At 40.0% G+C, this 27,412-nt stretch overlaps 1 protein-coding gene across 1 annotated transcript in view; it reads right to left on the bottom strand.

Moving 5' to 3' along the window:
- CFAP47 (cilia and flagella associated protein 47) overlaps positions 1–27,412 on the bottom strand; it is a 245,919-nt gene that overhangs the window by 186,025 nt on the left and 32,482 nt on the right. The window contains exon 7 of the mRNA XM_087966888.1: positions 23,431–23,564. Coding sequence (XP_087823014.1) covers positions 23,431–23,564 — 134 coding nt within the window. The remainder of the gene's footprint in view (positions 1–23,430; positions 23,565–27,412) is intronic.

Here is a 27,412-nt window from a genome sequence, read left to right as displayed (position 1 = left end):
ATCGACGAACATCTAGCAGTCAACCAGATCCCTAAGTATTTTACTTTATTTACCACCTGCATACCTAATTTATTTGCTAGTTCTTCCTTCTGCTCCTTTGTACAGTTTTTTGTTAACACTTTTGTTTTTTCTTTGTTAATTTTTAACCCTGCCACCTTTCCGTATTCTTTTATTTCTCTTAGTAGTATAGGGCTCGCTTCTAAGGGTTCTTTTAATATAAATGCCATATCATCGGCGAATGCCTGGAGTTTATATTCCTCTTTTTTAATTTTTAGTCCTCTAATCTCTTGTCTTTGCCTAATTTGTACTAAGAGAGTCTCTTCTGCCAATATATACAATAGAGGAGCTAGGGGGCAGCCTTGTCTTACTCCCTTATTTATCTTTATGGTATCTGTATTTTCCCCATTTATTAATATTTTTGCGGTTTGCATGTTATAAATTGTCTTAATAAATCCTATAAAATTTTCACCAAATTTCATGCCTATCAGTTGTTTAATTAGGAAGTTCCAATTCAGGTTGTCAAATACCTTCTGGGAGTCTAAAAATATCAATGCCATTGTCTTGGTTGAGTATACTTCATAATATTCTAATATATCCATAATGGTTCTTGTATTTGTTTTTATTTACCTATGGGGGAGGAAGCCATTCTGATCAGTGTGGATAATTCTACTTAATACTCTCTTTAATCTTTCCACCAATATTGTAGCCATTATTTTGTAATCTACATTTAAAAGTGATATTGGTCTATAGTTTTGAATTTTTTGTGGGTCTGATTGTTCTTTATAAATAAGGGTAATATATGCTTCCAACCATGATTTAGGCATGTTAGCATTCTCCAGGGCTTCATTGTACAAGTCCACCAATATCTCCTCTATTGTTTCTTGGAATTCCTTATAGAATTCTGAAGGAATTCCATCTGGGCCAGGGGTCTTATTTGCTTTTTGTGTTCCAATTGCCTTCCTAATTTCTTCTATAGATATTTTATTATTCAAATTTTGTTTCTCTTCATCAGTAATTTCGGACAAGTTCTTTTCATTCAAATGTTGATCAACAGATTCTTCTGGTATTTCTTCCTGTTTATACAATTTCATTAAAAAACTCCTCAGCAATTTCTTTCTTTTCTTGGGTCTGCGTGCATAATTTCCCTTCCTGATCTTGGAGAGCTACGATCGTTCTCTTTTCTTGTTCTTTTTTAATTTTATGGGCTAACCACCTCCCCGGCTTATTTGCATTTTCAAAATAATTTTGTTTTGCTAATTTAATTTTTCGGGCCAAAACTTCCTGTACATTTAGATTTATCTTATATTTTACCAGATCAATTTCTTTCTTAATGTTTGAATTGTTTGGGTCCTTTTGTCTACTTGTTTCCAAATTTTTCAGTTTCTCCCTCCATATGTTTTGTTGCTATCTTTTTTCTTTATTCTTTTTAATACTGTAAGCAATAGTTAGACCTCTCACATAGACTTTGGCCGTATCCCAAAGATTCTGTAGAGAGGTATATTCTCTTTTGTTTATTTCAAAAAATATGTTCAATTCTTTATCATTTCAATATATTCTTTATCTCTTAATATGGTATTGTTAAATGTCCATCTTCCAATTTTTCTCTTTCCTTTCCATTTAATTTGAATGGGATTATGGTCAGCCCATAGATTTGGCAAAATCTCGATCTTTTCAATATTCTCTATTAACCCAGGGTCCATCCATATCTGATCTATTCTGGACCAAGAGTGGTGGGGGTTAAAAAAAAAGGTATATTGTTTTTTATTTGGATTTAATTCTCCCCACACATCTTTCAAGTTAAGTTCTCTTACCATATTATTAAAAGATGAAGGGAGTATTCTCCTTTCCTTTTTTTTTTTTTTTTTTGGAAGTTCTATAATCTTTATCTTTGTCTGGGACTGCATTATAGTCCCCTACAATGCATACATTAGCATACTCAAATTCTATTATCTTATGGTGAAGCCTATTATAAAAGTCTTTTTGGTTTATATTCGGGGCATATATTGTGACTAATAACATCTTTTTCTGATTTACATTTATTTCTATAAAGAGCATTCTCCCTTCTTGATCTTTGTATATTTGTTTATGTTGCAACCAATCCTTTAGATATACTATGATACCCCACTTTTTTTTTGTTTGCAAGTGCCGAGTATATTTTACCCAAATTTATATTCTTTAAGAGGTCTGCTTGATTGTCTGGAATATGCACTTCTTGGATACAAGTCATGTCAGCGTTTTGTTTTTTGCGTTTCTCAAATATCTGTTTTCTTTTTGATGATAAATTTAAACCATTGATATTGACTGAAAATAAAGTGATTTCTCTATCAGTGTCACTGACTGTGTGAGGCATTTCTCGTTTCATTCCTTGTTCTAGGCTCTCTTTTTCTTAGTCTGTTGCCTTCCCCTTCTTCTCTAAGATTTTGGGGTTCAGAGTGTGAATCAGATTCTTTTTTTTCCAGAGAGTTGTTCCTCTCGGCTTCTTGTATTTAGGTCATCTCTACTTTCTTGTTCTTCCTCAGGTCCTAGGTGTTGTTCACAAAATTCCTGTGCTTTTTCAATTGTATCAATTTTGTATTTTTTGTCCTGCCATGAAACTAAAAGCCCCTCTGGATGAGCCACCTAAATGGAATACCATTTCTAATAAGTTAAGTTGATAAAAATTGGTAGCCCCTTCTCTGCTCTCTGACTCTCCTGGGTATTTGTTTCAGTGTAACCACTTCATGATCTTTGTATACAAGTGGTTCATCTCTGGTCTCACTATAGAGCAGGTCTCGTGTTGTCTTCCTCGCAAATCGAATGTGAACCTCTCGGGGTAGTCTATGTCTCCTCGCATAGTGTGTATATACTCTGTAGATCTCGTCTACATCATTTTCAATTTCCAATTTGGGTTTCTGTAAAGCCGCCGCTATCAGATTCATCATAATTGCACATAAATCTTCCATTTTGTCTTCCACCACATTTTGGAACCTAAGATGAAATGATGCCTTCTCTAATTCCATGTGTACCATCAAATCCCAGAGTTCGCAGTAGAGCACTTTCCAATTTTGTTCTGAATTCTCTAATTTCTTCTCCACCATCTCCGTTCTTGCCTCTACTAAATTTAATTTCTGTTCATTTTTATCACTTCTTTCTGCATCTTTCCAATCTTACTATTCAAATTTTGTATTTCATTTTTCACTTGTCCTATTTCAGTTCTCATCTCTGTTTTCATGTCTTGGTTCCTCGCTATCAATTCGTGGGTTTTTGCCATCATTTCCTGCATCATAGTGAGCATTGCCTATACTGTCCCCCCACTATAGTTCCATCTAATTGGCAGAAAGTGATGGGATTTTCCATTTTCTTTGGTTGGATTCCCAATTTTCCTGCTAGGGTGGGGTTGATTAGGCACCGGGTGCATCCCAAATCCAATAATGCTGCTACTTCCTCTCCCTTCCCTCGGCTGGGGATAAACAGTCTTAGGGGTAGAGTGAGTGGTTCAATTGGGTCGCTTACCAGCGGGTCATCTTTCGGATCACTTTCGGACTGGCTCAGGTCTCCTTGGGGCATTGGGGATTCTTCCTCTGGGTTGGGGGGGTCAGTTGGGGGGGGGGTCAGGTCAGTTTCTTTTCCTCAAGGGTTGGGTTTTCCAGGTTTCCCCCCAATGGGTGGTCTGGCTTTCTGGCAGGGGTTTTTGAACAGCATTCTGCTGCATGGTGCCCCTTTTCCACACTTAAAGCAGCCAGATGGTCTTGGAGTCATGGTGGTTTGGGGTTTGAAAAACTCCCGCTTTCCTTGGGGTGGGGATTTATTCCAAACTCTGCCACTGCGGTACTGGTTACGGGCCAAGTCTATCTCCGCCTCCTCTGCCATCAGGTACCATTCAAGCAGGAGGTATAGGGCCCCACTTGCCAGGCAGGCAGCATACAGGTTGTTGTTGAGGCCATCTTTGAACCAACAGACTAGGATATTTTCTGGCAAGTTGACTCGGCCGGCCAGGTCATGAAATTCTTTGTTGTACTTGGCTACAGGGCGACGGCCTTGCTTTATGACTCTAATGCGGTCGCGGGCTTTTATATTGGTGAAGCAGTGGCGCAGGGCTGTCATGAATCGATCGAGGTTCCTCAGTTCTGGGGCATTAACGTTGTGGAGGGTCACCATCCATCTGGCTGCTGCCCCTTCTAGGGCCAGGGTGATGACTCGCACTTGGGCTCCCTGGGTCAGGAAATTCCACCCATATTCTTGCATGTAGGTGAGGAAGAATCCCAGTTTCTGGGGGTCCCCATTGAATTTTACCCCCAAGGGCGGAACCTTTCTCTGCAGTTGTATGTCTCTGGGTTACCCAGGGTTAATCCCCTGCTCTGGGGCGGCAAAGGGTCGGGTACCTGGTATGGCTGCTGGTCCTTCCGCTTGTTCCACTGCCCGATCATTCTCAGGTGGATCAGGGGTGACGGATCGGGTTCTTCCAACTTCTGGTTCCTTTGCTCTCCTACGTTGGCAGCATGGTCCATCCCTCACATTGAGGTCTTCCAGGGCTTCCCTCATGAGGTGATTTATGTACTGTTTCAGTCAGTCATCTGCCGGTGGTTCCTCAACCCATTCTTCCTGATCAGATAGTGCCTCCAGCTCCAATTTCCACCTGGGTTTACGGTTACCCCGGGTGAGGGTTATTCCCTTGGTTTTTCCATCCCAGCTGTCTCTATTTCCTACATCAATAGACCACCGGGGCTCTGTGGAATTTTCACCAGCCACTTCACTGTCTTCAATGGGGTACACAAAGTCAGTATCTGGCTGGGTTGTTAGGAATGTAAGTCACCTAATAGTTGGGTTGGAAAATATATAAACCAGGATAGACATTTTAATACTGTCTCTTTAAGGGAATGCTAAAATTATAATTGGGTGTGGTTCCTCAAACGGCCATAAGATGAAGCCAGAAACCTGGGCTGTTCTGTCCTTTTGTTGCTGAGAGTGTTGCTGTTCCTACATTGACTGTTGCTAATCATTGATGTAAGTCTGTTACTGAACGGTTTTTGATACTGGACTTTGTTATTAGATTATCCCTGGAGTGAAAACTGACTGCTTTAACTGTGAATAACTTGGACTGCTTGCTTGAACTTTGCTTAACCATTTTACTGGAAATAAAAACCTACATTTTACTATACAGTGTGGCTGTGTGCTTTGTGTGTGTTATTCTTCACTACTCTCACTACGTCTCCCTGTGTGTGCTCATTCTCCTAACGGGGAATTACCTCAACATGGGTAGTTGTTGAAATTTCTCCCCAGCATTCGGCTTCCCCTTGCGCCTTGCAACCGCATTAGAGTCCTATAGCAAGGCCACCAACCGGTACCTGAGTACACTGAGAAATTTCGTGACCTGGCCAGCCAAGTCAATTGGCCAGAAGATATCCTAGTCTGTTGTTTCAAAGATGAACTCAATGATGACCTGTATGCTGCCTGACTAGCCCATGGGGCCCCAAACCTCCTGCATGAATGGTACCTGATGGCCGAGGAGGCAGAGATAGACATGACCCGAAACCAGTACCGCAGTGGCAAAATCTGGAGAAGATCCTGACCCCAGGGAAAGCAGGAATTTTTCAAACCCCAAACCACCATGACTCCAAGACCATCTGACTGATTTAAGTGTGGAAAAGAGGGGCACCACGCAACAGAATGCCATTTGAAAACCCCTGCCAGAAAGCCAGACCACCCATCAAGGGAGAAACCTGGAAAACCAAACCCTTGAGGAAAAGAAACTGGCCTGAGAAGCTGAGAAACTGTGAGGTTCCGGTCCCCCGTCAACCCAGAGGAAGAATCCCCAATGCCCCGAGGAGACCTGAGCCAGTCCGAAAGCAATCCGGAAGACGACCCGCTGGTAAGCAACCCAATTGAACCAATCACTCTACCCCTAAGACTGTTTATCCCCAGCCGAGGTAAGGGGGAGGAAGTTGCAGCGTTACTGACTGCGCCATTGACATCCTACCAGGGGCTAAACTTCCAAAACCAAAAATGTACTGCATGTCCCCAAGAGAATTAAAAGAACTCAGGGCATTTATCGATAAAAATCTAAAAAGGGATTTCATCGAAACTACCCGACCAAAAATAGCAGCCCCAGTATTACTCCGTGAAAAGAAAGATGGCTCGGTGCATCTATGTGTTAATTACCAAAATGTTTTTTTTTTAAACAAATTTTATTCAGTTTTTCACATTAAAAACAAAAATCTCTTTTTAGTGGACAACATATTTCCGGGTCATCACCTTTACATACAAATATGACAGCAATTATACATTCATATATGCATACTTAATTCTATTATTACCTTTTCCATTCCAAATTTTCAGGAATGAGAGAAACAAACACATTAATTCTAGCCTCTTTCATTAATCTCAATCGAAATATGTTTTTGTTTCATTTCAATTATTTCAAATATAATCCTTTAATATTTATTTTAAAAATAAAGATAAACAATATGTGTTTGCCTAATAATAATAATAATGATAATAATAATAAAAAAGTTACCAATGTCTCTCCTTGCTTTTAATAGTCTATATTAACTTATTAATTTAGTTGGTTCTTTAGTCTGTCATATTCCCTTTCCATTACACATTCTTTTTATAAATTCTAGATTAATACAAATTTTAACACTAAAAAAAAAAAAAACAAGTATAGGTTTCTCCCCTTTTACTGTTTGAGTGTGACACCTCAATGATTAAAATATACCTTTATTCCCTCATCTTGATTCCCAATAAACCATTATTTTTAAGAAGTTACAATAATAATCCTTACATCTTTTCATTTGGATTCCGCAGCATATTTTCCCTGCTTGATTTTTAATAAGAGTTATCAGTATCTATATTACCCTATTTTCTAAATATTTTTAATTGCAGAAATATTCTTATTACCCCTTGTCACCCTGCAGAATCCCCTTTTTAATTCATCAACCATTATCTCTGAAAAAACAATTTCTTTTCAACATTTTACTATTTCCGTATTTCTTTATTTCATGCACCTGTTTCTTACTGCTTCTTCTCCCCCTCTTTTCCCCATATCTTTTCTCATTCCAGTTTATATCCCTCTCTTTCTTCATATCTTCCTTTCCCCTTTTCTGCTGGGTCTTTCTGCCTTTCCTGACTTCACAGGAATTCCCCCTTTTGATTGCCTTCTTAAATCTCAACTTTTTAACCTTCCTTCTTTCCCCACTTCTTTGTAGTGTTCTTTGTGTTAATTGTCTGTTTAAAATGTCTTCTCCTTGTTCTTCCTCTAGTTTAATTTCCAATAAATAACTATATAATTTTTTAATCACTTTTTCATCAGTACCTGTCAAAATCCTATCTAAGTCAGTCAATTTATCATAAAATCCCTCTGTTTTAGAATCTTTAAGATACCTTGAGTGTATTTGCGCATATGAAAACCAGTTCATCTTTATACCTTGTTCTTCTAGATTTTGCATTGTTCTAAGTTCACCCTTTTCATCCAATATTTCCCCATATCTAACTGTTTGTTCCTCCTTATATGTTATAGGATAAGAAAAAGCTTCAATAGTTGATAACCAGACTGGAATTTTCAAATAACATTGTCTCTTAATTTTCTCCCAGTTCAACCATAAAGACTCCCGTATATAATGCCTTCTAAAATAGCCCTGCGATTTAGTTCCCTTATACCACAGAAAAGCATGCCAACCCAGTAATAAATCATGTCCTTCTAATGTCAACAATCTAGCCTTTCTTAATGTTATCCATTCTTTAGCCCACATTAAATTTGCAGCTTGGTAATACAACTCCCAATTAGGAAGGCCAAATCCTCCTCTAATTCTAGCATCTTGTAAGAGTTTTAATTTTATTCTCGCTTTCTTACCTTGCCATATATACTTCAACACAATTTTATTTAATTCTTCAAAATAATCTTTGCCAAGCCTAATTGGTATTGTTTGAAACAAATATAAAATTCTGGGTAAAATATTCATCTTGATTGTTGAAATTCTACCTATCAATGACAATTGTAGGTTTTCCCATTTCTTCAGATCAGATGTTATCTGTTGTTTAAGTTTAATATAGTTGTTCTCTTTCAATGTAATACATCTTGAGGTCAAGTGTATCCCCAAATATTTAACCTTGTTCGTAACTTGAATTTTTAATAGGTCTGCCAACTCTTCTCTTTGTCTTAATAGCATGTTCTTTGTCAGAATCTTTGTTTTATCTTTATTTATTTTCAGACCAGCCATCTCACCGTACATCTCTATCTTTTCCAATAGTTTTAAAGCTGTCTCTAGAGGGTCTTCCAAAATAAAAACCAAATCATCCGCAAAGGCTTGCAATTTAAATTCCTCCTTTTTAACTTTCATTCCTTTTATATTTTTGTCCTCTTTAATATTTCTATTTAACACTTCCAAAGTCAGTACAAATAACAAAGGTGATAATGGGCATCCTTGTCTTGTGCCTTTTCTTATATTAATAGAGTCTGTAAATTCTTCCTCTATCATTACTTTTGCCGTTTGCTTATAATATATGGCTTCTATTGCTTGAATGAATTTTCTAGCAAAGCCCATCTGTTCCAATAATAATAGCATAAATCTCCAATTCACATTACCAAAGGCTTGAAAATACTTTATTTGAAGTTGAGACCTGTGAAAAAATTTTTTCTCAAGGACACTGGAAATGATAAGATAGAGGGAAGAACACTGGAAAATGTTTTTACAGGTGTCCTTTGGGACTTCCATTATCAATGGAACATTTGAAGCTTGGCTTTGAAATTTGTGGAGAAGCCATAATAAGAGCCTTGGATAAATAAAATGCAGTGTGTGCTTTTCTTTATCTTCTTCTAGCTGTTTTATCCCTTCCCTTCAACCCCATAGTATTTTGTAATATTGGTATATATTTTTTTATTTTATTTTATATTTATTTATTTTTTAAAGGGAAAGCCTCAGAATATTTTTTTTCTCTTTTTCTTATTGGGACTTTTGCCTTTTCTATTTCCATTTTTGATTTATTTTTATGGCTATTTTTTATTTTTTGAGATTTTTCAATTGGATTAAGGTGTGAAGAACCTGAAGAATTCTTGATTCCTTTTTTTTCCCCCTTCTTTTTATTATTTTTTTTAATATTATTGGGTTTTATTCTTTTTTTTTTGTTTTTAACTTTTACTTTTGAATCATAATTGACTATCCCACAATAGGATTAAGGTCTAGAAGAACCTGAAGATTCTCCTTTTTTTTTCTTTTAATTTTGGGCTTTTTACTTTTTACTGGCTTTTTCTTGTGTTTTCCTTTTTCCTAATTGGATTATAATTGGCTACTCTACTAATTGGATTAAAAGAGCTTGAAGACCCTGAGTTACCCAAATGAGTAAGAAAACCTTACCTTCCGGCATTTCAACTTCTGCTCCTGCCTCCCCATCAGTTGGAGGACGACTTTCAACAATGGCGAAGCAAGATAAAACACAAGTGGACTTAAAAATGGTTATGCAAGGAATTCAAGAACTTAAAACGAGTATTGAGATTTCCGGTTTGTCGGCTTCGCGAGCGGCAGGGATTTGCGAAGCTGCGCGATCCCTGCCGCCTAGCCGTTTTGGGGCTCCGACCCAGACGGGTACGGAGCTAGGCTGCCCTGCAGGGGCAGCTGAAGGTAGGGGATCCGGAGAAGGGTTTGGGGGTGCTGCAGACCCCTTCCCGGCCGGCAGAACCCCTTTTCCCAGGACGGTGCAGCGGCGGTCCGTAATGGCCACCACAAAGAAGCTGGCAGCCGGGTAAGAATGCGCAGGAGGAAGTGGAGAAAGTGCTTGAGAGGAGAAAGTTTTTCTTGGTTCCTAGGACTCTAAGACATATTTAACAAAATTCCTGAAAAGCACGACTTTCTGAATGATACCTTCGAGAAGAGAAAAAAAGCGGCAGTTTAATGGTGCTGAAAGGATAGCTTACCCTCTTTTTTTACGGAATAAAAAGTGAATATTAAGAAACCTATTTTTTTTAGGTGGAAACTGGCTTTAAGCGATGAGTGGGAAAAGAGAGGACTAAAAAAAAAATATTTGTATGCTAAGACTTTGTTGGAGGAGATGCCTTAAGGATTGAAAGACTAAAATATATTGCAATAAGATTTTAAGAAACAGATTTGGACTTTCTTTTTCTCTAATTGATACTACCCTAGGAGGAGAGAGTGGGAACTCTGTCTTGGTTTGGACTGACTGATAACTTTGGGATTGTCTTATTTTTCCTTTGGAATATTCTGGTTGTTGTAAGAGAAAAGAAAAGAAAAGATTTATAATGGCTTCTTCTATCGAGGAACTGAGAAAAGATTATGAGCAAGCAAAACAAAATGGTAAAGCTGGTTTGAAAGAAGCCTGCCTTTTTTTGGAAATGGCGTTTATTAACTATCAACAAACATTGCAACAGATGAAGACAGCAGAAGAAGAACAAAGAGAGGAAGCCATCTTTAATAAATCTCAGAACTCGACCAAGAGGGAAGGAAGAGGGAAAAGAAGAGAAATAAAGGACTTAAGATTTAAAAAAACATTTAAGAAAGGGAAAAACAAGGTGCAAAATCAATATAAGGATGGTAAACAAAAGGGAAGAGGAATACGACAGAGAAGGGAAGCCAGTAAGGCAGAGGCTAGAAGAAGTGGGGGTAGAAAGGTTTGTTGGGAGAAGAAAGAAAGGGAAAAGGTGGAGAAAAGCTACAAAGTTTTGAAATTAAATGGGAAAAAAGAATTTTTTTTTAGGGATAAAGGATAAGTATAATTTCTTCAAAGAGATTTTGCAAGGTACATAAGATGATATTGTATCAGAAATAGAAAATTTAAATGTCTTGAGAGTTGATAAGAGATTAAAATGTTGAAATGTTAATAATGATTGGTTTGAAAATATAATATGAGGGGAGATTTAGAATATTAAACTTTAATTAAAGAGTTTAATAAGATTATGGTATTGATGTTATTATAAAACTTTCATTATAGTATTTTGTTTTTAATATTTAGATCTATTGTTTAACTATGTATTTAATTGTTTTGGATGTATTATTCAATTAGAATGTACCAAGCAAAATCGGATTGGGTATTTTAAAGATTAATTTGATTAATTTAGTGGGGAGATAGAAAGGCATCATACTCTGATTAGTGATTTCAGGAGAAATTTCTTTCTTTTTAAAAGTAATGAGACAAAGGTACAATAGAGAATGGACAAAAGATATAAATATAATAACTCAAAATTAAGATGATTAATTAAGATAGAATTAAGAAGAGTGAAATATGTGGAGAAGTTAATATAGAAGACTTAGAATGATAAATAAAATAAGTAATGATATGTAAGATGAGCATGAATATAATTGAAGTCCATGAAAAGAGAGATACCTGGGTCCAAGTTACTTTCCAAAAAGATCTTTTTTATGTTTTGTGTATTGTGTGTATATGTTGTTTTTTTGGGGGGGAGAATTAATAAAACCTTGTAGAAATATAGAATGAGAATAATGGTAACTAAGTCAGAAAGAAATAGATGAAATAATAATAATAAAATTGAATAAGAGTAAAGAGAAATAAAGGGAAATTGGATAAGAGGTTTTTGTATGTTTATATGGAAATGGTTTAAAATAGAATTATAGTTTATCTGACTTGTTAAATTTACAATGGAAAAAGGTTAAACATGTAATGGATAATGATGACTTGTGTGTTTTGAAAATTAATAAAACTTGTTTTTTTTTTAAAAAAAAAGAACTTAAAACGAGTATTGAACAAAGAACGGAGAGCATTGAACAAAGAATTGGGAAGACTGATGAAAAAATTGAAAATATTCAACAAATGGTGAAATATGATGAGAGACTCCAAAAAATGGAAGAGAAAGATAAACAAAGAGATGAGACAATTGGAAATATTGACAGCAGCTTAACAATGGTTGAACAAGATAAAAGTGGGATGTTGAAGTGGGAGATGGACAGGTCAGAATTTTATCTCAGATTCCAAAATATAGAGGAAGAAAAAGGACAAAACTTGGCTGCAGTAATGATAGAAATTTTGGCTGGAGCTCTGGAAATAACAGAGGAAAAGATGATGGATGGATTAGATGAGATATACCGAGTCTTCACAAGATATGCAATGAGGAACAAATTTACTAAAATGTCTTCTCCTTGAATAGACTCCTCCTCTGAAGCTCTTTCTTCTTGTTCTTCAATCGCCATTTCCATTTTTTCTAACACAGAGCAAAGTGATTCACCTCTTTCCTGTAGTAATTCTCTCATATTTTTAAGTTCCATTTTTAATTCCCAAAGAGATATCATCATTACACACTCTTATATTTTTTGATTGTTAAAGTCCACAAAAAAAAACAAAACACTTTTACTTTCCTTCTTTCTTCTTTCAATTTTCTAAAGTTCTCAGTTATTCCAGCCAAGGGTCTATACCAAAAACATCAATCAATCCCACAGTCAGTCTTTCCTTGCTTTTCTCTTTATTCTGGTTCTGCTTTCACTTTCTAAGATTCTTACTTTGTTTCAATATTTCTTTAATGTTATATCCACACAAGTTCATTCAAAAACAGGATGCTTTCCCTTTTGTTTGAGCTCAAGTTTTTGTCAAAAGGTGGCACTCTCCATTATACAAAGTCTTCACTTTCCCCCTATTTTTTTGTTTAGGGTTTTTTGAACCTCAATATTCCAGCACAGTCCAGTCTCCAATTTGTAAACTTTATTATTATTATTTTTTGACAATCTAAAGTCCAGCTTTATTTTATGCCTGTTTATTCCCAAAATATTTTAGTCCAATTTAGTTAAATCTTTAGTTCCAGCTTCTTCCTTTCCCGGTTCGAAGCCCCGCTTAGCTGTTAAAAATATTTTCTTTTTTTTCCCTGTCCCTTTGTAATTTCGCCGCTCACTTTTCTTTTCTTAACAATTCCATGTTACCTTAATCCCAGGGTACTTTTGTTTAGTTGTATTGCCCAGTTGTCCCGGTTCAGATGTTATCCACCTCTTTCTTCCCTCCTGCACAAATCTTAATCCAGCTGAGTCCTCCTCTTTGGGGTCGCCATTTTAAACCACCGCTGCAGTCGTCTTCGAGGGAAAGAAGACCAAGCCCAGGGGGGGAGATGTGGCTCCCCTCAACCTGTCTTACGGCATCCCCTTACTCCGCCGCCCCTCCAAGGCAGCTTCAGCCCCTAATCGTAATAATCGGGGCTCTCCAATGAAAGAGCATGGACCATAGCCGCAGAGAGTCGCGATCTATGGTCCATCAGTGAGGAGGCTCCACCTTCTTCTTAATTACCAAAATCTTAATGCCATCAGTGTGGAGAATATGTACCCACTCCCCCTCATAAAGAACATGTTAGCCCACCTCTCGAAAGGAAAATGTTTGTCAAAGTTAGACCTATGAGAGGCATACTACCGCATTAGAATAAGGGAAGGGGATGAGTGGAAGATGGCTTTTAACACCCCACTGGGATGCTACCAATTTAAAGTGCTCCCTTTTGGATTACAAGGAGCCCCTGCCATGTTCATGCAATTAATTAATGAGACCCTCCATCTCGATATTTTAATCTGCACTGAAACAAAAGAAGAACACATCAAATTACTCCAAGCAGTTCTCACAAAACTCCTGAACGATAAGCTATATGCAAAACTCTCTAAATGTGAATTCCACCAAGAAAAAAAATGACTACCTGGGATATAGAATATCCTACGAGGGAATAGAGATGGACCCACAAAAAGTAAAAGCTGTCATCGATTGGGAGCCGCCCCATACTCGCAAACAACTGAAAAGTTTTGAAAATTTTTACCGCCAGTTCATTCCAGCTTTTGCAAATATCGTCCTCCCCAACACAAACTTGTTAAAATGAAAGGGGGGTGGGAGAAACCCAAACTAAGGCAACCCCATCCCTGGACGATGGAATGCCAAGTGGCATTCGAAAAACTTAAACAACTACTCTCAGCAGAACCAATCCTGGAACACACAGACCTTGAACAACCATTTGCCATCCAAGCATATGCTAGCAATGTAGCAGTTGGAGCAGTTCTACTCCAAAAGAATGAACATGGACAGTTGCAACCATGTGCTTATACTTCCAAGAAACTAAATGTTTTTTTCTAGAATAAAATAAAAACAAAAAAATAAAATTAATGAGACTCTCCAAGATTTTTTGTACAAAGGGGTTCTCATTTATCTCGATATTTTAATCTACTCCGAAACAAAAGAGCACATCAAGTTACTCCGAGCAGTTCTCACAAAACTCCAAAATGCCGAACTATATGCAAAACTCTCTAAATGTGAATTCCATCAAGAAAAAAATGACTACCTGGGATATAGAATATCCCATGAGGGAATGAAGATGGACCCACAAAAAGTAAAAGCTGTCATTGATTGGGAGCCACCCCATATTCACAAACAACTGTAAAACTTCCTGGGTTTTACAAACTTTTACCACCAGTTCATTCCAGCTTTGTGAATATCGCCCTCCCCAACACAAACTTGTTAAAAATGAAAGGGGGGGGGAGAAACGCAAGCCAAGGCAACCCCTTACCTGGACAATGGAATGCCAAGTGGCATTCGAAAAACTTAAACAACTATTCTCAGCAGAACCAATCCTGGAACACACAGACCTTGAACAACCATTTGCCATCCAAGCATATGCTAGCAATGTAGCAGTTGGAGCAGTTCTACTCCAAAAGAATGAACCGTGCAACCATGTGCTTATACTTCCAAGAAACTGACAGGAACCGAGCAAAGATGGGCCATATGGGAGAAAGAGGCATATGCTGTTTGATGGGCACTCCTCACATGAAGACATTTCCTAGAATGGAACCAAATCCCCTTTGAAGTCAGGACTAATCATAAAAATCTAGAAGCCCTGAAAACTCCACGGAAACTCTCAGAAAAACAAGCAAGATGAGCTCAATATTTTAAATGGTTTAATTTCACTCTCAAATATCTCCCAGGGAGGAAAAATTTCTTGGCAGACGCTCTGTCCAGGAAACCCCAATACAACAACAAAAAGATTGAAGTTGTAAAACCCATGATCCAACCAACCCAACTTGCAGCCAAAGTAATCACCCGGGCACAAGAGGAAAAAAAAAATCATCCCTGACTGAAGACACAACGACGTCAATATTTAAGGAAGCACTACTTAAGGACGACTGGCTCCAGGCTAACGAAGTCACTTGCTTACTCAAAGATGGTCTAGCCTGAGTAGAAAACAAACTTTATGTCCCTGCCAGCCAGAGGATGGACCTCATAAAATGTTGCCACAACTCAAAAATAGCGGGACACTTTGGTTTTGTAAAAACCATGAACCTCATCAAAGGACAATTTTGGTGGCCATCTCTTAAAAAGGACATTGAAAACCATGTTGCTAGTTGCCCCATCTGTGCTGCTGCAAAAAGAAGACAAGGAAAATCTCCTGGATTTTACAAACAGTGGCAGAACCTTCAGCACCCTGGAAAGAGATTTCTACGGACTTTATAGTGGAGCTCCCTGAAAGTGGAGGAAATACTGTCATTTGGGTTGTAACTGGTCTTTTTTCAAAACAGGTTCATTTTGTACCATGCCAGAAGATCACAACAGCCAAGGCATTGGCGAAGATGTTTTTAATACACATTTATCGCCTTCATGGAGCTCCCCAAAGGATTATCTCGGATATGGGTATACAATTCACATCCACAGTTTGGCGGGCGTTTTTAAACCTATTAGGGTCCACCCAGGGGTTGTTGTCATCCAATCACTAAGGGAGGGGCTGAAAGATCAAACAGCGTATTAGAATATTTAAGATGCTTTATTAATTACCAACAGAACAATTGGACTGACCTCCTTCCTTTTGCAGAGGTAGAATACAATAACTCGGTCCACAGTAGCACTGCTTTCACCCCATTCCAGGTAGCCACAGGCCAAGAATACAACCCCATGCCAGAATTACCCACCAAGGAACCTGAAATTCCCTACCTTAAGGAGTGGATTAATAATTTGCAAGCCACTTGGCCAGTGGTCAGACTAGCATTACAAGAGGCTAGAACAGCTTTTAAAGCTCAAGCGGACAAAAAACGCTACGATCCTAAACCATTCAAAGTTGGGGACCGCGTATATTTGTCCACAAAATTCTTAAAATCGTTGTAAACCTCTAAGAAACTGGGAGCAAAATTAATTGGACCATTTTCCATCTCCAGAATAATTAATCCTGTTACTGTAGAGCAGGGGTGTCCAACCTTTCACCTTCCCTGGGCCACATTAGAAGATGAAAATTTGGTTTGGGCCGCACATATAATAAATTATTATAAAATTATATTATAAAATTATATAATAAATTATAAATTATTTTTATTATTTATTATTAATTATTAATTAAAAATTATTTATTTTTTATTAATTTCCCGGCCAAATTTTGCAGGGTGGGGGGTGGCGGCGGGGCAGAAGCAGCAGCGGTGGTGGCGGGGTGGGGGGCGGCGGTGGGAGCAGAAGCGGCGGCAGAGGCGGGGGCAGAAGCGGCAGCGGCGGCGAGGTGGGGGGGCGGCAGCGGCGGCGGCAGCGGCAGAAGCGGCGGCGGCAGGGTGGGGGGGCGGCAGGGGCAGAAGCGGTGGCGGGGGCAGAAGCAGCAAAGGCGGCGCCCGCCTTTTCTGTTGCTGCTTGGTGTGGCGCTCGCCTCGCCCCGCCTCGCGCCTGCCTCTCCTCCTCCTCCTCGCTGGCTCTTGCTAGAAGGTTGGGGTGGGCACTGGGCCGCATTACGAGGCGACCTGGGCCGCATGCGGCCCGCGAGCCACGGGTTGGACAAGCCTGCTGTAGAGCTTCTACTTCTCAAAACACTTAGGCAGATTCATCCAGTATTTCACTGTAGCCTACTCAAACCAGAGATCACTTCAAACCTCAGACCCGCCCCCTTCCCACACCTCCAACTCCCATCATGGTACATGGGGAACAACATTTTGAAATTAAAGATATGCTTGATTCACACACTCACTGTGGATCCACACAATATTTAGTAGCTTGGTAACACCTTCCTTCCTCAGAAAATGTAGTCAAACGACATGTAAAAGCACCCACATTAGTACGGAAGTTCCACCTGAAATACCCTCACAAACCATCCTAAAATATAAATCTAACACATGTTTTATGTCTTCCAGGTGAATTTATCAAATTTTTGAGGAGGGCAGGATGTCAGATCCATGTATCTGCCATTCTTCAATGAAAGAAGAAGGGGGGGGAGTTGGTACAAGTAATCCTTTTTGATGTAACCTGAATATATTAAATCTTATATTGATTCTGTATAACCTACACATGGTATACAACTGGAGGATTGAAGCCAGATGTCCAGAAATTTGTCACCTCTTGAAGAGATAGCAAGCAGAGAAGGGACCATAAAAATTCCAGGTCTGGAAGATACTCCCTTCAAAAGATATGTTCTCAGAGAAGGGGAGGGGGGAATTAACATGTTGGTTCTTTGTTTGACAAAATACACATCTAAACAAGGGGAGGGGTCCTAATTCCCCTTATCTATTACTGCATGCCTGGGATCATTTAGACCAGTGGTTCCCAAAGTGGGCGGTACTGCTCCCGGGGGGCAGTGGGATGCCTTAGGGCAGGGGTGGGCAAACGTTTTGGCTCGGGGGCCGCATTGACTTTTAAAATTTGACAGACGGGCCGGGTCAGCACAAGATTTTTTGGGAATCGCCCCCCCCACCCTTCCCCCCCCCCTCTTCTCCTCCTTCCCCTCCCCTCGGAGGCTCCCCTCCCCTCAGAGGCCCTCTGAGTCAGGAGTTGCTACCGCCGGCACGGCTCCGCGCAGCTCCAGTCCCGCGTTGCCTCGGGAAGGGAAAGGCAAAAAGGAAGAGCCGCGGCGGTGGTTTGCAATGGGAACAGCGGCACCAGAGGCTCAGGCTCAGTGGCTCCTGGTTTTGCCTTTTCCTTCCCAAGGCAACGCGGGACTGGAGCCGCAGGGAGCTGCGCCGGCGGTAGCAACTCCTGACAGCCCCAGCCGGACACCTGAGCGGAGCCCGGGCAAAACTGCCTCTTGCTGCTGCCGGAGCACCGCCGGGTCGCCTCCTCCAAGCAGCCTGCCCGCCCACCGGGCTTCCCCTCTGCCGCGCGGCTCGGGGCCAGGCGCAAGCGCCCGCGAGTTAAAAGGAAGCCGAAAGTTGCTGGGAAGTTGCTCGGGTGCCACCCGAGCAAAGTTTAAGCCTGGAAGCCCCGGAAACCGAGCAACTTCCCAGCAACTTTCGGCTTCCTTTAACTCGCGGGCGCTCACGCCTGGCCCCGAGCCACGCGGCGGAAGGGAAGCCTGGCGGGCGGGCGGGCAGGCTGCTTGGAGGAGGCTCCGAGCTTCCCGTCCGCCAGGCGCGAGCGCCCATGTTAAAACGAAGCCGAAAGTTGCTGGGAAGTTGCTCTGTTTTCCAGGGCTTTGCAAAGGCAAAGTTTGCAGGCTGGAGAGTCTTCCCGCCGAGGAGCGGGAAGGGTTCCGCCCGGCGGACGGGGCGGGCTGCTTAAACTTTGCTCGGGCGGCACTTTAAAAGCCTGCTCCCAGCACCCGAGCAACTTCCCAGCAACTTTCGGCTTCGTTTTAACTCGCGGGCGCTCGCGCTCGCCCGAGCTGCACCGCAGCCCGCACCAAGCAGCCCGCCCGCCCATCGGGCGGAACCCTTCCCGCTCCTCGGCGGGAAGACTCTCCAGCCTGCAAACTTTGCCTTTGCAAAGCCCTGGAAAACCGACCAACTTCCCAGCAACTTTCGGCTTCGTTTTAACTCGTGGGCGCCGTGCCTTGCCCCGAGCCGCACGGCAGCCCGCTCCAAGCAGCCCGCCCCGCCCGCCTGGCGGAACCCTTCCGCTCCTCGGCGGGAAAACTCTCCAGCCTGCAAACTTTGCCTTTGGAAAGCCCCGGAAAACCGAGCAACTTCCCAGCAACTTTCGGCCCCGTTTCCCGGCTCGGCGGTCCTGCTCGGGTGGCACTTTAAAAGCCTGCTCCCAGCACCCGAGCAACTTCCCAGCAGCGGCCTAGCTTTAGGTGGCTCCAAGCAGCCCGCCCCGCCTGCCGGGTGGAACCCTTCCTGCTCCTCGGCGGGAAGGCGCTCCAGCCTGCAAGCTTTGCCTTTGCAAAGTTAAAGCCTGGAAGCCCCGGAAAAAAAAGGGGGATCGGCGGGGACTCACCTTCGGAGAGGTCGCACTCGAAGGTGATTTCAACTCCCAGCCGAGGCCTTTGCAAATTTCTTTTCTTTCCTACCCCTAGATCGCTCCGCACTGTTTTGCAGCTTTGGGGGCCACGCGGCACAGGGCAATTATGCCACGCCCAGCTATTTTTTTTCAGGGGCGGGTCGGATTGGACAGACCAATGGCAGCGATTTTTTTTCAGGGGCGGGCCGCATTGGACAGACCAACGGGCCGGATGTGGCCCGCGGGCCGTAGTTTGCCCACCCCTGCCTTAGGGGGTGCTAAGAGGCAGGAGGTCAGCAGGGGGCTCTAAGAGGCAGCAGGGGGATGTTCGAGACACCGGCCCCACAGGCTCACCCATTGACTGTTGCACCTCTCCGGAGACGGCACCTCAACGCTCCTCTGCTGCTTCTTAGCGCCCCTCTGCCAGCCCCCTTGAGGACGCTAAGAGGGGGTGTTTGAGGTGTTGGCTCCAGAGCGGTGCAACAGTTATTGGGTGAGCCTGCGGGGCCGGCGCCTCAAACACCCTCCTGCCACCTCTTAGCATCTCCAAGGGGGCTGGCCAAGGGGCGTTCGAGATGCCGGCCCTGCAGGCTCACCCATTGACTGTTGCACCGCTCCAGAGCCAGCGCCTCAAATGCAACAGCAGTGGCACATTACATGCCGCCATGGCTGCGTTCGACACGCCACCCTCTGCCACCTCTTAGCATTCCCAAGGGGGCCGGCAGAGGGACACTAAGAGGCGGCAGAGGGGCATTCAAGGCGCCAGCTCCGGTGCGGTACAACAGTCAATGGGCCTGCAGGGCCAGCGCCTCAAACACCCCCCTGCCACCTCTTAGCGTCCCCAAGGGGGCTGGCACAGGCGCACTAAGAGGCAGCAGGGAGGTGTTCGAAGCGCTGGCCCTGCAGGCCCATTGACTGTTGTGCCGCACCGGAGCCGGCGCCCTGAATGCAGCAGCACATTGGGAAAAGCCCCTGCCACTGCTTTCCCAAAGTACCACTGCTGTTGCATTCTGTCTCTCCATCTGTCTGTCCGTCCATCCACCCAAAAGGTCTGTCTGTCTGCCTGCCTTCTTGCCTACCTACCTGCCTGCCTGTCTTTCTGTCTACCTACTTACCTACCTACCTATCTACCAATATAGATTTATCTATCTATCTATCTACCTACCTATCTACTTATCCATACATCCATGCAAAAGGTCTGTCTGTCTGTCTTCCTGCCTGCCTGCCTGCCTACCAACTACCTATCTATCCATACATTCTTCCAAAAGGTCTGCCTGCCTGCCTGCCTGCCTACCTACCAATATATCTATCTATCTATCCATCTATCTATCTATCCATCCATCCATCCATGTTCAAAGCGCTGGCCCCGCAGGCACATTGGGAAAGTAGAGAAAAGCCAGTCTGGGAGGGAGGGAGGGAGAGAGAGAGAGAGAGAGAGAGAGGGAGGGAGGGAGGGAGAGAGAGAGAAGGGGGGAGGGAGGGAGGAGAGAGAGAGAGAGAGAGAGAGAGAGAGAGAGAGAGAGAGCGCTGATGCATCAGATTGAAATGAGGCCTAGTTTAGACTGAGGCCCTTTTCCACATTGAAACATCTTTGCCAGCACATTGAAATATCTTTGGCTTCTATTAAAGGTTTTGTGGACAAAACATGGTCAAGACTATCAGGAAGTTCTCACACTTTGTTGAGGCTTTAAACAGGATCCATTGGACCAGATCTCCACCCTAAAAAATTACTTTTCCCCAATATATTACAGTGCCAATTCTGAAGAAGGCAAAACCAAAATGTACTGGTAAATTACAAGAACACACACAAACGCACACTCCCTTCTAACCCTGCTGGACTAGAATAGATATCTCATTATCTTTCTCTTCCCTCCCTCCTTCTTTATTTCTTTTTCTTTCTGTCCCTTCCTTCCATCTCTCCCTTTCTTTGTCTGATTCTTTTTCTTTCTTTCCCTTTTCTCTTTCTTTTCTCTCTCTCTCTTTCCCTCTCTCAGGCTCACCCCATTGACTTGGTGCACTGCTCCGCTTGGACTTGCTTGGGCAGGTCCTTCCGATGCAGCGGGCTCAATGGAGTGGACCTGCAGGGCCGGCACCTAGAATGTGCCGACAGTGGCAGCATGTTTGAAAAGTAGAGCAAAGCCAGAGGTCAGTAATTTTTGCTGCAAAGAATCACAAAAGCTTCTGGGTTGTGCACAAGAAGGGACACACATGTCAATGCAATTCAGCAACATAAAGAAATACAACTAAAAATCAACAAGAATCAGCAAAGCATCTCTGATTAGATTCTATTCACTACTAGAATCTAATCTGAGATGCTTTGCTGATTCTAGTCCAATGACCTGCTCCAGCAGGGTTGGAAGGGAGTGTGTGTGCATGGCTGTCAAAACTCCAAAAACAGGTCAAGTAGCTCTGGGGAGGCCAGTCATAAATTAGAACACTTGCTAAACAACTGGCCATTAAGTGAGGACCACTTGTATTTGGTTTGCTAGTCACCTGGCCACGCCCACCCAGTCACATGACCACCAAACCACACCTTCCCGGTCACGTGACCAGCAAGCCATGCCCAGTCACATGACCAGCAAGCCATGCCCACCCAGTCACATGACAGCAAGCCACACCCTCAAATTAGGCCACGCCCACAGAAATTTGAATCACAACCCTGGGTGGGGGGCACTGAGGATGAGTTTGTAGTACCAAGGGGGTGGTGGACTGAAAAAGTTTGGGAACCACTGATTTAGACTCTGCTTTGACTAGTGCTGGGATCACTCCTTTTCAATAAAGAATTCCTTTTGAAATGCTTATTTCCAGAAGTTCATTCTTTTCGGTTGAAGGGAAAAAGTCCAGTGCTTACAAGAATTGAATGAACAAAGGTTAGAGAAAAATTGGTATTCGTATATGCAAATACAATCAAGGTATGAAAAAGATATTAAAGATGAAGGGATTAATAAAGAGTTGACAGAATTGGATAAAATACTAACAAGAACAGAAGATAAGTTGATTAAAAAAACTATACTGTTATTTATTAGGTGTTAAGTTGGAAGAGGAACAAGTCAAAGAAACAATGATAGCATGAGCAAAAAAATTTGGATATGCCATAGAACTAGATAAATGGCAGAAGCTATGGGATAGAAATTATAAATTAACAATATCAACAGCATATAAAGAAAACTTGTATAGAAGGCACTTAGCACAAGCAAAACTAGCGAAAATATTTAAAGATAAATCAACCAAATGCTGGAAGTGTTACCAAATACCAGGAACGTATTATATGTGGTACTCTTGCCTAGAAGCTAAAAGATATCGGACAAAAATACACACTTGGTTGGAAAAAATGATTAAACAACATACAGATTTGAAACCTGAAATATTTTTATTAGGAATGGTACCTGAAGGCTACAGTAAAGAAAAAATATATTTAATCATACATGTATTAACAGCTGCTAGAATTGTATTTGCTCAGAATTGGAAAAGTGACAAGATACCAATAGAGGGAAAAGTCATTGAAAAAATATTTGAATGTGCAGAAATGAATATAGATTAACATTGGAAATTCAAGAAAAAGAAGAATCTGAATATTACATGGTATGGGATTTATTTTACCAATGCTTAGAAAATAAAACAAATTAAAATGGATTAGATGTATATATAAAGCAATAAGAGAAGATTGGAAAATAGATACATTGGATATTACTTATATAAAAACGTGATTATTGTTATACTGATAAGAAGAGTATTAATTATAAACTGTAAGCACATGAAACATGTACCTAATCGAAATGGAATGGATTTATTGTATATAAAAAATAAAAAATTTTAATTAAAAAAAATTATGTACAACCTGTAGTTTCAAACAATCTTAAACAATTCTACATATACTCTATTACTATAATGCATTTTCAAATTTATTCTAGTGGTTCATCATAATATTCTACAGTACCTGAAAGCCCAAACTGATGTTTAGCAGTCCCATCTAGAACCAGAATGTATAATTTCAGAAAGGCTAACAAAATAGAGTCCACTCAAAAGCTGCATAACTGATCAGAAATGTTACTTTGTGAATATGAATTAAAGTATGGTACTTCCAAGAAACTTCATAGAATACAATTATCATGATCAATATTATGGTTATAATTTTTATCTAATGAAATATATAAATAAATCTATGAGATCACTATTAGAACATTACAAACTTCAAAAAATATTTATCCTATACACATTAATTAGAAAGAGGAACATGTTCTTATTGGACACTCATCAAGAAAATAATTTTATGTTTTTTTAACAGTACATATATTGATCTCATTACTTTTCCTAGAAAATAAATTTATTTTACACTTAATTTAGTATTTATCAATACCATACCTTGGATGGGTATTTCAGTACCAAGCATTGAATGTAAGAAATCATCTTTGCTTCCTATAGCTTCAAATTTCAAAAAGACAACATAATCTTTTTGTGATGAAGTTCTGTCAAAGTCCCTATCAATTTGCAGCTGCCTGTAAAATTCAAAATTACATTTATATTTCTATCATTCAGATTACTGATTTGTAACTACTGATATCGAACTATATAGCAGGAAAGAAGGGCATCAGATACCATAATTTTAATGAAGCATAGGCTGTAAATTTTTTTTTTTTTTTTGAAAAATACTTTATTAGTTTTACCTTTAAAAGAACAACACAACTACAAGTTATGTACAACAAAAAGACAAACAGGCCTTAGCATAGGCCAAGAGGGAAGATCGGAACCGCCATAGGAACAAGGAAGAAAGACCCGTCCAAACTCAAGGAAAAGACAACTTACAACAAGAAAGAGTAGAAACATCCCCATACCTCCTACAAGAAGAGAGCCGTATAATTACGAGACAAAAAGCGAGGCAGACTTAAGTAAATGGAGGAAGGAAGTAAAATCCTTTCCATCAACATAAACGGCCTAAATTCAAGAGCTAAAAGGAAGAGGATTCTAACTAAACTAATAAAACAAAACGTTGATATAATTTGCATACATGAAACACACATTAGGAAAAGTGAGGAGAAATTTCTAGATTGTCCGAAACTGGGAAAATTATTCACAGCACCAGCAGATGAGCACAAAAAGAAAGGTATTGCAATATATGTGAGAGATGATTTAAAAGCGGAGTTAATCTGGGCGTATCCTGAAGGAAGAACCCTGGTGGTACAAACTTTGATTAATGGCATTACATTTTTACTGGTAGTAATCTATGCCCCAAATGATGATCAAGGTAAATTTTTCAAACATCTTCACCAAAAAATAACGGATTTCGAAAAAGGCAATATTTTTCTGATTGGCGATTTTAACTCTATTGCTGACTACCAGAAGGATCATAGTAACATGAGTAAGAATAAAAAAGGAAAAAGAGAATTTTCGAAGCCATGTAAAGATATGGTGTACGAACTGAATCTGGTAGATATTTGGAGAAAACTAAACCCAAAAAAAGAACAGTTTACCTATTACTCTAACCCGCACAAAATTTGGACAAGAATAGATATGGCTTGGATAAATGGTGAATTAATTAATGAAATCAAAGATAGCGAAATCTTACCAAACGACTGGGCTGACCACAACCCAATTCAAATAACCTGGAGAGGTAGAAGAAAACCAAAAAGAAGATGGACTCTTAACACTCACTTAATAAAAGAAGAAGAATACACTAATAAACTGAAAGAAGAACTGAACTTCTTCTTAAAAGAAAATAATAATGAACTAACTTCGAAACAAAATATATGGGACACAATGAAGGCATTTATAAGAGGAACAACAATCTCTTACAATGCTATGAGAAATAAAAGAAAGTATGCCCAACAAAGTAACTTACAACAAGAAATTAAGGATTTAGAAACCCAACTACAAAAGAACCCCAAAAACCAAAGAATACAGAATCAGTTAATAACAACTAAACACAAACTAAATTTATTGGAACAAGAAAAATTGGAGATTAGTCTGAAAATGACTAAACAAATTTATTTTGAGCACGCAAACAAGCCAGGGAGATGGTTAGCTCACAAACTTAAGAAAATGAAAGAAAAAAGATTGATACACCAATTAATGGACGAGAGGGGCAATTTGCAAGAGGAGATAGAGAAGAAAAAAGAGATCACTTTTAAATACTTCAGGAAATTATACAAAAAGGAAGAAGTTTGTGAGGACAAAATAATGAAATACCTAGAGGAAGCGAACGAAAAAGCAATTGGAGAGGAAGAGATAGAATTATTAAACAAAAATATAACATGGTCCGAACTGAAGTCAGCAATAGAGAAGCAAAGTAACAATAAAGCGCCAGGACCGGACGGGATACCTGTAGAACTTTACAAAACAATCATAGAACAAATTGGACCACTGATGCTGGAAGTATTCAATGAGGTACTCCTAGCAGCCAAGATGCCGGACTCGTGGAGGGGAGCCTTAATTTCGCTGAAATTAAGCTAATAGACTAAAACAGGTTCTAAACACATATATCCATGAAGACCAAAATGGATTTCTCCCATTTCGACAAATTAAGAATAATCTAAGAACAGTGATAGACATTTCAGAATACTATGAAGCCCATCCGGAAAAACAATTTGCATTTATGTTTTTGGACGCTGAAAAAGCATTCGACAATTTAAATTGGCATTTTTTAATTCAAAAAATATACAATATGAACCTCGGCACTAGATTCGAAAACGTCGTCACTACAATTTACCACACTCAACAGGCAAATATTCTAATAAATGGGGAACTGACCCGATAAAAATAGAAAAAGGGGTTAGACAGGGTTGCCCTCTCTCTCCTCTGCTTTTCATATTCGCCCTAGAATCTCTTTTGACGTATATTAGGCAAAATTCGAGAATTAGAGGACTGAGGATTAAATCAGAAGAGTACAAAGTACAAGCCTTCGCTGATGATTTGGTTTTTTTTCTGGAGGAGCCTATAGAAAAAGGACATAACTTATTAGAAGAACTAGAACGATTTGGAGAAGTCGCAGGATTTAAAATTAATAAGGGAAAAACGAAATTAATGTCTAAAAATTTAACAGGAGACCAGAATAAAGAACTAGAGACAATAATGGGAATACAGGTGACAAAAAAAATTAAATAGTTAGGAATATGGCTTACTCCACAAAGCAAATCATTAAAAGAAAACAACTATGACAAACTTCTCCAACAATCCAAGAAAGATTTAGATTCCTGGAGTACATTACAACTTTCCTTATTGGGCAGGATTGCTCTGATTAAGATGAATATTCTGCCAAAATTTCTATATCTATTCCAGACAATTCCAATCAAATTAAATAAAAAATTTTTTATGGAATTAAACAAGATAACACTGAAATTTATTTGGCAGGGGAAAAAAGCTAGGATTAAGGTAAAAGCCCTACAAGACTTGAAAAGCAGAGGAGGATTAGGCCTGCCAAACTGGGAAGTATATTATAAGGCAGCCACCCTACTATGGATAAAGGAATGGGTGAATTTAACCAACAAAAGAACACTAATATTAGAAGGCCACGATATGCAGAAAGGATGGCATGCCTTTCTGTGGGAAACTGGGAAACCCAGGCAATCATATTTCCATAGGCATCTTATCAGGGACTCTTTATTAACCAATTGGAAAAAAGTACATAAAAAACTTTATCTAAAAATACCGATTTGGCTATCTCCAATGGAAGCGATAGTACACCCTAACAATTTGGATATAACTAAAATGATTAAGTACGAAAATTTATTAGACCCACAAGGAAAACTGAAAACCCGGCAAGAATTACAAGAGTGAGGATTTAAAATTGATCAGTGGGTGTACCTTCAAATTCATAGTAGATATAAACAAGATATTAAGGAATTTGGAATCTACAATAAATTACAGACTTTAGACAAAATTCTATTAAGACCGAGTAAAAAAAATATATCTAAATTTTACAAACATTTATTAGAAACTGAACTAGAACAAGAAATTGTCAAAGGAAATATGATTGCGTGGAGCAGAAATGTGGGACGGAGCATTACTCTAGCAGAATGGGAAAGGATCTGGAACAGGAACATTAAGATCACGAAATCAGCAGCTTATAAAGAAAACGCATATAAAATGTAAATTTAACTAATCCAAAATCAGGATATGTTAGAATTGAAATGTTTTATGTAATTTCAACAGATCTTTCCATAATAAAGATTCTCATTTGTTAACAACCATTATGCAACCTGTGGTACTTGTGTTATATTATCTTATTCATTATTCAGGATAATGAATATTTCAAAACTTTTTTGACATCTTTGACAATGACATTATTTTGATATTAAGAATTCAACCTACCAACTTCCAAATGATTGAACACATATGCATATAACAGTAT

The sequence above is a fragment of the Notechis scutatus genome, chromosome 5 (assembly GCF_049901735.1).
Source record: "Notechis scutatus isolate UNSWTSFEM ecotype Mainland chromosome 5, rNotScu1.2, whole genome shotgun sequence".
In the NCBI taxonomy this organism is placed as follows: domain Eukaryota; kingdom Metazoa; phylum Chordata; class Lepidosauria; order Squamata; family Elapidae; genus Notechis; species Notechis scutatus.
Note: the sequence above shows the minus strand (reverse complement) of the source record. Positions and strands in the feature narration are given on the sequence as shown.